The following is an 11775-nucleotide window of genomic DNA, read 5'->3' as shown; positions in this document are numbered from 1 at the left end:
AGAGGAATCCACCAAATATTCAATGGGACAGGATACAGGGAACAGTACCAGAGTCACCTTTGCTACATCAGGCTCCTTCACACTTCTCTACTGAACCTGAAGCTCTGCGCAACATCTCAACAACCATCCATAACAGGTTCCGTATCTCACCTCCTTCTCCAGATTCTCTTAACTTGATTTTGCAGGGACCACATGATTATCCTCACCTACTTCATGAACATGGCAACAATAATGAGCTCTATTCCCCTACGTCTCCGCTTGATATGGCTCATCTAAACTCGGATTCTAGTAACTCTCCAGATCACAGAACAGATCACTCTTCCCAGGATACCCATATGCGACACATAGCGCAAGTTCCACCTCTTCAGCCATCATTATTCAGTGGGAAAAAGAGAAGAGATGCTCCAGGAACCCGTAGCCAGTCCCTCAACAATTATTTTCAATATGATGGTGATGAATTTCAAGCGCGTTTCAAGAGACAGAAACGACGTATGGAAGAGTGGGATGCCAAAGGTGGCTTCAATATCAGAGGGGGACTGCTTCGTAGCAAGGTGCGAGGAAAAACTATTACAGATCCTCAGATGGCAGCAGTTTTTGGGGTACTCCCAGATCATAGTCTTCTACAATCTCTCAGGACAAAACGACAAGCTAAAGTTTCACCTCCTCTGCCACTTGAAGCATGGAACCTGAAAAGAAGTAAAAGAGATACCAGTTCAACGTCATCAATGTCTGATACTGATCATGAACAGGACACTAATATGATAGTTCACTTGCACCTCGAGATTGGTGATGTATCTGCTAATGCTACAAGGGACGTGGTTGACCCTAATCAACCACCACAGTCCCAGTGAATGTAATGGCTTGGAATTGCCGAGGGTTGAATGACAGGCAAAGCCCGGCAATTCCTTACCTTAGGTGGCTCATCTCGAGTTACCATCCTACCTTCCTGTTTCTCCAAGAAACAAAAATGTCTGTAAATAGTGTGGTTAGGTTAGTTAGAGCTACTGTTCCAACATCTTTTTGTGGGGTTGATGCTGTTGATACAAGGGGCGGTTTAGTAGTGTTTTGTTGGGGGCCTTTTGTGATGGATGTGGTTGTGCAATGTAGGAATTATGTCCTTTGTAAAATATCCTCTATGAATGGAAAATCCTGGCACTGCCTCTTTTTGTATGGTGAGCCTCAGTTCGAGCTTAGACTAGGATTATGGGAAGAACTTCACCATTTACTTTGCCAATACACTAACTACATTATCATAGGGGATATAAACCAAGTGGATTCATATGCGGATAAATTAGGGGGCGCCACAACTATCCGAGGTTGGGAGGACTTTAACAATTGGAAGAATGATTTACATTTACGCGACATTCCATTTCATGGACCGAGATTTACCTGGTCCAATAACAGAGATGATGACGACCTCATTATGGAGAGACTTGATAAAGCTTATGCTTCCCTCGAATGGTGGGATGATAACCCATTGGCAGTGGTGCAAAATTTCCCCATTTTACATTCTGATCACGCTCCAATTTGGTTGCACTTGGCACCTTCAACACTTAAACCAAAGCGTCCCTATCAAATTGAAAACTGGTGCTTAAGACACTCTGAGGTAATTCATTTTGTTCATGAAGTCTGGCAGCTCTACATAGTCGGATCCCCTATGTATGTGTTATCCAGAAAGTTGGATTTGTTACGACTTAAGTTGAAAAAATGGTGTTTAGATAAACGTCTCTTTTGGGGAGTTAATTGGCGAAGGATCTTTGACGAGTTATATTTTCAAGGCACTAATGTTCATACCCTTCCGCAAGCTGTGTCAGTGGAAAGAAATAAACGCTTGCTCACCAAAGACAGTTAGATGGCCACGACATACTGGCTTCAACGTATCAAAGAATATCATCTTCAGGTTGGAGATATCCCCTCTAAGCTATTATTTAATCGACTTCGGCAAAAAAAGCAGCGCAATTATGTGTATATGTTAAGGAACCAGGAGGGGAACTGGGTTGAAAATGGTCAGGAAATAGCCTTAATGATACAACACCATTTTAAGGCTTTATATCAACCATCCACTACTACCACTTTGGATAACTTGCTACATGGTTCAGAGATTGATTTAGTACTTCGTGAGCTTGATCTTCCATGTCTTCAGGAGCCTGATAAACAAATGTTGCTCCAACACATTTCGGACCAGGAGATTCGTGATGCGATGTTTAGTATTGCGAATAATAAATCACCAGGCATGGATGGCTTTACCTCGGAGTTTTACAAGTTATATTGGGATGACATTGGACCCCTAGTTATTCAGGCTGTGCAACGATTCTTTTCAACTGGACATCTTCTGAAGGAATGGAATAAAACTCTCCTAGTTCTCATTCCGAAAGTCTCACCTCCGGAGGAGGTAAGTCATTTTAGGCCGATAAGCCTCTGCAATGTTGTCTATAAATGTATTGCCAAATGCTTGGTTAACAGGATGCGACACCTTTTACCTCGGCTCATTTCCGATATGCAAAATGCTTTCATTCCGGGCCGTCATATGGATGATAATATTTTGATTTCGCATGAATTAACTCACATCATCAACAAACAACGATCGGGGGACAGACAGTTCGCCGCTTTAAAACTGGTTATTCATAATTAAGGTGTTAACTGCGTATGGCTTCCCTGCACATTGGATCCACATGATTCAACAATGTATATCAACTGTCACTTATACAGTTCTCAGCAATGGTAGTACTACTCCTATGTTTCAGCCGATTTGTGGTCTAAGACAGGGCGACCCTTTGTCCCCATACCTCTTTTTATTCTGCATGGAGATATTGTCAAGAATGACTACTCTTGCTACAGATTTGCGGAAATTTCAGGGCATCAAAATTGGTCAACAGGGGCCAACGTTAAGCCATTTGTTTTTGCAGATGATGCTTTGTTTTTCTTCCGAGCTTCAGAAGGGGCTTGTATTGCCCTCAACTCGATCACCAACCGCTTCTGTAACATCTCGGGTCAGATGATTAACCTAGGGAAATCCTTTATAAAGTTTAGTCCAAATATTCCGTAGGAGCAACGTCTCGTCTACAAACATCTTCTTCACTTGGAGGACAAACCTTCACTAGGGACATACCTGGGTTCTCCTATTGATATTCAAGATTCTAAAACCCGACATTTCAACCCTCTCTTGGACAAAGTGTCGGCTAAACTTGCTACCTGGAACCATAGCGCACTATCTCAACCTGCAAAACTCATCATCATTAATTCCATCCTGGTAGCTTCGATTATGAACCAACTTGCTATTTTTCAGATTCCAGCGTCAATCCTCCATAAATTGGATGCTCTGTTGATTCGTTTTTTCTGGCGCAACATAGAACATAAAGGGATCCATTGGAAGAGGAAAAATATTTTACAGCAACCTAAAGGTTCCGGGGGTCTTGGTATTCGTAATCTTGCTTGCTTTAATCAGGCCTTACTTATGAAGAAGGTATGGCGTATTGTCCATAACCCCCAACTGCTACTCTCTAAGGTTTTCAAAGCTGCTCCCCTTTCCCAGTCTTGGATACGTGCGACAAACCATAAACTCTTTTGGGGGCGAAGAGGCCTCTTGGTGGCCAGTAAACACCTACAAGCTCACTGTGCGTGGAAAGTCGGTGATGGCTTAACGATCAAGGCAGCAACCCATGCTTGGGTTAATGGGCATACTCCTACATTCCGGGACTCGATTACCCTGCGAGAAGCCAAGAACATAACAGTGGCCAACCTAATGTTCTGTGATCAGCGGGTTTGGAATGCAAGCATGATCAATCACCTCTTTATTCCACAAGATGCACGCCTCATTCAAGGTATCGAGCTTCCTTCTCACTCACACATGGAGGACAAAATCTACTGGCCCATAACTCGTACGGGGGATTGCTCCACCAAATCGGGGTACGGAATTCTCCTTCAACACTATCAACAAGAAACTTGCAGCATGACATCCACAGCGGCTACGAAATTCTTTCGTCAGCTCTGGGGATTGAACATCATGCCGAAATGGAAGATGTTTGTTTGGCGGTTGTGGCATAACTGTTTAGCTACTTCCTCTAATCTACGACATCGTGGTATAACCAGTTCCGGTTCATGCCTCACTTGTTTACATGAAGATGAGGATGCTCTCCATATATTTCGTTACTGCCCTCTCGCTATAGAGGCTTGGGACCTAGCTAACATACACCTCCGGGTTCCTATTCCTCAACTACTGTCCATATCTGCTTGGCTAGAATTTTGGATTGGCAACCTCATTATTGAAGATGGCCATAATGGGAGTCGCCTACCTACGTTCCTCGGAACTTTGTGGGCCATATGGAAAACGAGGAATCATCAAATTTTCAGGAATGTCCGAGCCACGCTGCACATTCTTTCAGCTTATGTTAAAGAAAGTGACAGACAACATCAACTTTTTATGGGAACGGATTCCTTTCCGCTGGACATTCCACCGGCTCCGAATGAAGTGGACCCACCTGGGTTCCTCTCTCATAATCTGGGTATGGCTCATCATGGTAACCCAGAAATTATGATTCAATTGGACGGGTCCTGGGATGCCAAGTTCGGTACTGGAGGCCTTGCTTGGGTAGTGCATGTTAGTAACCATTGTATCTACCGGAAAGGTCTTTTCTTCTACGCGTTATCTGCACTTCATACAGAAGCACAAGCCTGCCTACAAGCTATACGATGGGCCAGAGAGAACCACTACCAGAACATTTTACTCAACACGGATTCGGTCTTACTGGTTCAATATCTACGATCTACAAAGCAGGTGGACATTACGATTCAACACACGCTAGCATCCATCAAAGCTGAGGCTGCACATCTCAATTGGTGCTGTCTACTGAAGGTAAGCCGCCAACAGGTGCAAATGGCTCACTCAATAGCTACTACTTGTCGCCATTTGAGGACTACCTTAGATTAAGTTGTATGTTTTTCTTGATGTCAAAAAAAAAAATAAAAAAAAAAAAAAAAAATCATCATCTATAGACTTTTCATCTAAATTAGACGGTTGTGTAATCATCTCATCAATTTGTTTAAGACATCGATCTTGCAAATTACCTTATAAGCATCTACAGTTCGAAAGATGTTTCTTCAAAAATAATTTGTTGGGAACCTTCTCGAACAAGAAAACCATGAGAGAGAAAACTAGAGAGAGAAGGAGAGAAAAGAAAAAAAGAAAACCCAGCCACAAAGCCCCCAGAAAACCATCTCCTACATCTAGAACATTTCTACCTAACACTATTAGAATCCTATGCAGCCTAATTCTTTCGTGGAATGCATTACCAAGTTTCTCATCTTTTCCAATCAACTCAAAACAAGATCAAAGCCACAAAAATCAGAAAAAGCTGATAACCCCAAGCCCAAATTGCTCAAACAACTTCCTTTATCCAGCGGGTAAAAGAGTAAACCCTCATCACCTGATTTTCTTCAAAAAGCTGATTCAAGCAACATTAAAAGAAGACCAAAAAAGCTGGAATTTCAAAAACATTTTTAGATGGTTCTACTGGTTCCTATTCAGATTCAATAAGGCAAATTTGCCAGATCTAGGAATGGCTGGGGCTCCCCACCTCACGCAAATCAAAAAAATTTCCCCTGTGAAGATTAAGGTGAAGATGCCGAGGAGATCGACGGGCGAAAAAGTTGATTCCCCTCCCCAATTAGCGTCAACTCGTGACTCCTTCATCTATTATGGTTCGGATTTCAAGAATGAAAATATCTGTTTCAAGTCAAAGATGCAACACAATTTGAAAGCAGAAGATAGTCAATCCAAAAGCCCAAAGGTATCCCATCTCTATTTAAAGAGATTAAAGGTCAGTCTCTCTTATCCACTCTCTCCCAAGCCTAAGTCCTTTACTCACTACATTTTCAATTTCTTTAAGAAAAATTTTACGTTGTCTAATATGGCTGAAAAAAAATCTTTCAAAGAAGTGGTAATTCAGGGCTCTTCTTCAGAGCCTTTGAACAGTGAAACCCCCTCCCAGAATTTGAACTCTCCCTCTGAAACCCCCAATATGCACTCTGCTCCCCCCACCCCCTCTGAAAATGGCCCCCATCCCCCCCTCTCTAAAAATGATCCTTCTCCCCAGCCCCCCTTGGATGAACTCCCTCAGGTCCAACAAGACATAGAGGAGCTTTCAAAAACCTGTCTAATTGGCAAAATGCTTGGTGAACCACTAGATATTCGCACTGTCATGTCCCGCACTAAAGCGGATTGGAAAATGGTGAGGGGTGATGTGGATTACCATGATCTGGGTAATCAGTGGATCCTCTTACGATTCGCTAATGTGGCTGACAGAAACCTGGTTTGGGACGAGCGACCCTGGCATGTGCAAGGGGAGCTCCTAGTCCTACTACCATGGAGACCCTTTTTTGACCCTTTTTCGGAGGAAATTGAAAAAGTGGATCTTTGGATTCGCATCCCCCGCTTCCCCACTGAATTACTAAACTCCCAATCTGTGGCTAATCTGGTTGAAATGAATAAAATTGGAAAATTCATTAGACTTGACCAAAGGTCCCTTCTGAGAAACAAAATCCGTTTTGCTCGTGCTTGTATCACTGTTAACATTCTTGAGCCCCTAAAAACATATGCTGAAATTGTTAGACAAGGTGGTAAAAAGTTTGGTTATCTCATTTGGTTTGAGGATTTTTCGAAAGGATGTGCTTTTTGTGGTGATGATTCTCACCCAATAGAATCTTGTCCCCTTCTACATGCTCCTCCGAAAGAGGTCAAAATTGTGCTGGAAAAAGCCCCGAGTTTTTCGTCTATGGCAGGTGAGAAGCCTACTCATTGTACTAGGCCAGAATCGCATCCCACCACAGCTCAGTCAGCGTATGTGGTGCATGCTAAGCCTAGACAACGAGGCAAGGCTCCACTCCATGCTGAGGGTAGTGTGATAAACAAGAATGTCCAGGTTCCCCCTCCTCCCCCTCCCTCAGCCAGGGAGGTGGGACCTCTAAAAGACACGGTTATGCAGCAGCCAGATCATCAAGACACTGAAGTAGGGTGGATTTCAGTCCCACCTAGTGCTAAAGGTAAAAGATCACTCAGGGTGGCCTCTTCCAATGCACCCAAAAGCCCCTCTAATGATGAAAGTCATACAGTCCTACCTCAAGTACTTATCCCCTCTTCTCTATGTCAACACCCAGAAGGTGTGATGTGTATGCCTGATGCAGCTCCCCCAAATCTGATGTTTTGTGGAAAAGAAAGCAGTAGCAATCTCCAGTTAGCTATTCCAGGTAACAGTTCAGAATTTATTGAGGATGAACTTGATCGGTTGGAGAAGGAAATGTGGAATAATGACCCTGATAAGGGCCCAATTCTCCTGGAAAATTCAAACAACAGCACTAGCCATTCCAACCTCAATGTAAGCCCGTTCCACTCTCTTAATTCAGATGACTCTTTCCTCAAACAAATTGAAGGTTTGGAGGTTGAGCAGCCAGGTAATTCGAGCACATCTATCCCTTCGGATGTATCTAAGAGAAAGGGAAAGGAAAGTGATGAAGATGACTCAGCATCAACCTCTCTGAAGAGGGCAAGAAAATAGTTCTATAATCTAACGAATCATGACAATTGGCTTTTGGAATATTAGGGGAGTAATGAGAAAGAATGCAATGCAAGAAGTCAGGGATTTTTGCCTCGCCAACCAAATCAGTATTATGGCACTAAGTGAAATAAAACATGTATCCCCCCCTTCTCAAGGTTTAGCACGCAAATGTGGGTTTAGTTTTTGTGATTTTATTCCATCTTTTGGCCTCTCAGGAGGATTATGGTTGTTTTGGAAAGAAAATATTGTAAACCCATATAATTTAAATGTTATATTCAAAGCCAATAGATTTATCGCTACTAAAATCAGTTTGTTGAATGAAGACAAAAGTTTTATAGCAATCTTTATTTATGCTCCTCCCAATTATTCGGAAAAAGAAGCCTTTTGGAAAGAACTCATGCTATTTGTAAACTCATTATCCACATTGTTCATAATAATTGGAGATTATAATGAAATTGGGGCACCACATGAAAAAATTGGAGGTGCTGCCCCTAACTCTTCGAGATTCAAAAGAATTAACTTGTTAAAATCTAATTGTAACATTCTTGATATTCCGTTCTCTGGCCAAGTCTACACTTGGAGGAAAAAGGTAGCTGGAGAAAATAACATTTGGGAAAGACTTGATAGAGTAATGGCATCCCCCACTTTTATAGAACAATTTCCAACAGCAAATATTAAAAATCACCTCTTCACCTCTTCCGATCACTGCCAAGTACAACTATCCTTCACTAGTAATACCAGAGAGGTCAAAGCAACACCATTTCGATTTGAAAAGCAATGGACTTTTAGAAAAGATTTCTTAGTCTTAGTGGCCAAAATCTGGAATAAAAGATTGGTGGGCTCTAACATGTATTGTTTCACCCAAAAATGCAAACTATTGAAAAACAAAGCAAAGGAGTGGAGCAAAAGTAAATTCGGAAAAGTAACGGATCAAATTAGAAAAACTGATGCTCAACTAAATAATATTCAACCCAAAATAATAGACAACACTGCATCAATAGAGTTGATCTCTAAGTACAATAGACTTTTAAAGAAACGCCACAAATTAATTGATTTTTCAACTACGTATTGGCAACAAAGAAGCAAAATCAAATATCTAAAACTCGGGGATCAAAATAACACGTTTTTCCATAGAGCAGCCTCCATAAGAAAAAACCGCAACATGATAAATATCTATACAGCCCAAAATAATTCTTCCTCACAAAACCCAAACATTATACGTAAGCTAGTGGAAGAAGATTTCAAGGACAGATTCAAATCAGATGAAAATAGCAACTTTGATGCAAGGATAGACTTCCAATTATTAGATAATATAATTACCCCCGAGGATAATTATGAATTATGCGCACAAGTCTCAGACCAAGAAATCCACAACGCAGTATTTCAACTAGACCCAGATAAATCTCCAGGCCCAGATGGTTACCCCCCCTTATTCTTCCAGAAGTACTGGGGAATCATAGGTAAATCTGTAATAAGATCTGTTAAAGCATTCTTCCATTCTGGAAAACTATTAAAAGAAGTCAATCATACTTTCATAGCTCTTATCCCCAAAATAGAAAACCCTTCCTCGGCAAATCACTTTAGGCCAATAAGCTTATGCTCAACGATGTATAAGATAATTTCAAAAATTTTAGTCAACAGGCTTAAACAAGTTTTAGGGAAAATTGTCCACCCCCTCCAAGGAGCCTTTGTTCCAGATCGACTAATCCAGGATAACATACTTATGGCGCATGAAGTTTTCCATGCTTTTAGAAAAAAAACTGGAGCCTCCGGTTGGATTGCAATAAAGCTGGATATGGAAAAGGCGTATGATAGACTAGAATGGGGTTACATTTTTACTACGCTAGAAAAACTAGGTTTCTGCCAACAATGGATTGATTGGATCCGAGAGTGTGTTTCCACCGTTTCGTTTTCAGTAATAGTTAATGGAATACCTTCTGACCAATTTTTTCCTTCGAGAGGAATAAGACAGGGAGACCCTCTGTCACCCTACCTTTTTATTCTATGTGCAGAACTATTAGCTCGACAACTTCAGTATATAGGGCCAGAAAGAGTTCAAGCACTGGGGGTTAGCCCAGGTCAATCAGGAATGAGAATCCCATTTCTCACCTTTGCTGATGATACCATGATCTTTGCAAAAGCTAACGTTCAATCTTGCCATGTCATAAAAAACATACTAAATAAATATTGTTCCATGTCCGGACAATTAGTTAATTATCATAAATCGGCATTCCAATGTACGAGCAACGTGTCAGAACAACAAATCTCAGACTTCAAAACAATTCTAGCAATGGAGTATGTTACTTCCCTAGATTCTTACCTAGGATGTCCAATCATAGACAAAAGAGTGAATGCAAATACTTTCGAAAAAATCATAACAAACACAAATAATCAACTAGCCAAGTGGAAAGCAAATACTGTGTCCCAGGCAGGGAGAACAACGTTGATAAAATCTTGTCTGGCCACTAAGCCAAACCACCAAATGCAGAGCTTCACTTTGCCAAGCTCCACCCTAGTAAACATTGATAAGATATGTAGAAATTTTTTCTGGAATCGTGATCCAACAGCCTCTACCCCCAATCTTATTGGATGGGATAGAATCTGCAAGCCAAAATATCTAGGTGGACTAGGACTTCGTAAAGCTGAAGTCAATAACAAAGCAATGCAAATGAAGCTACTTTGGAGAATTCTAATGGATCCTAGCAACTTATGGGTTCAACTAGTCACGAAAAAATATCTGAAAAGCAAAACGCTCTTTGACTATGCACCCTCGCAGTCAAGCTCTTGGCAATGGAGAAATCTAATGAAATTAAGACCAATCTTTAGCAAAGGTCTTCAAATGGAAGGTTGGAAACGGGAAAACGATTCAATTTTGGAAAGATAGTTGGATTCTTCCATATCCTTTGTTAGACATCATCCCTACCTGCACCAATCCCAACCAACGAGTGGAAGAATTCATCCTTCCCAACAAAAATTGGAACATTGATGCCCTAAAAGTTTGTCTCCCAGATCACCTTGTCCAGTCAATTAGTCATACCCCTATCCCTTCTAATGATATTCAGGATGCAATGTATTGGAGACTCACTCCTAATGGTGAGTTCTCAACCAAATCTGCAGCACTTCTTATCCAGGGGATAACCCCAGAAAACATCCAAAAATGCTCCTATAGGTGGATTTGGAAGCTCAATGTCCCGCCAAAGGTAAGCAATTTCATTTGGAAAATTTGTAATGATGGACTCCCAACGAAGGAAAGATTATTTCGCAGTCATGTGTCAGTGCCCCTAGAGTGTGTCTTCTGTAGTCACCATACTGAGACAACTAACCATCTATTCCTAAATTGCCCGTTTACTTTGGATTTGTTCAAAGCAATAGCTAGATCATTTAAATGGCCAAGATGCTGGGAGATGACGTTCCAAACCGAAGAAATGGTAGAAGTCCTAAACAAGTTACGTGCTTCCATGACATCGGAAGAAATACAAAAAGTTATGATTGGATGGTGGTTCATTTGGTTTTTTAGAAACAAAGTGTGCTTCAATGAGGAAGCCATTAACATTCAAAATGCGGCTTTAATCATCATCAATTTCTGAGGCTTGGTCTAATTCTTTGGATGAGGATGTGGGTGGTAACCCATCCTCGAAAGGAGCTCCCACCCACCACCAGACAAATTACCCTATTTCGGTCGCCTGGACCCCCCCTCCCCGGATTGCTTCAAACTTAACTTTGACGGATCCAAGTCAGATTCTAAGCACTGCTCTTTTGGGTTCATTATTAGAGATAGCTATGGTATACCAATCCATTTTGGGGCTAAGGCCCTGCCAGCCTCGTGGTCTATCCTTATGGCGGAAGCAATGGGCATGTATATTGGCATAAAGACAGCGATTTCCCTGGGCATTAGCAAACTTCTTGTAGAAGGAGATAACTTAGTGGTAATTAATTCTATTAGGAGGGAGTGGCGTGTTCCTTGGGAGATTACTAACATCATCGAGGATGCAGGTCATGATATCAAGAGGATGGAGTTCTTCTCGGCCCAACACTGCTATAGGGAGGCTAATCAAGCGGCGGATCTGTTAGCAAATTGGGGCAAGAATCAACACCAACTCTGGGTTTCTTCTTCGGAGTTTCCTCCAGGGCTTCCCCTTATCATCCGCAAGGATGAGTTAGGTTTCGCTTCCACTAGAGTGTAACCTAGTTTCCTTTCCTTATCAAAAAAAAAAAAAAAAAAAAA

General features: G+C 41.6%; 1 protein-coding gene across 1 annotated transcript; it reads left to right on the top strand.

The window, feature by feature from the left end:
* Window positions 1-1852: 1852 nt before the first annotated feature.
* On the top strand, window positions 1853-4927 carry LOC125492927 (uncharacterized). The gene is made up of 3 exons (XM_048635678.1): window positions 1853-2392; window positions 2634-2990; window positions 3047-4927. Exons 1-3 carry the CDS (start codon window positions 1853-1855, stop codon window positions 4925-4927), a joined length of 2778 nt encoding a protein of 925 aa, XP_048491635.1.
* The last annotated feature ends 6848 nt before the right edge of the window (window positions 4928-11775 follow it).

The sequence above is a fragment of the Beta vulgaris genome, chromosome 8 (assembly GCF_026745355.1).
Source record: "Beta vulgaris subsp. vulgaris cultivar EL10 chromosome 8, EL10.2, whole genome shotgun sequence".
Classification (NCBI taxonomy): Eukaryota; Viridiplantae; Streptophyta; class Magnoliopsida; order Caryophyllales; family Amaranthaceae; genus Beta; species Beta vulgaris.
The sequence above is the reverse complement of the archived record's forward strand: the minus strand, read 5'-3'. Positions and strand labels throughout refer to the sequence as shown.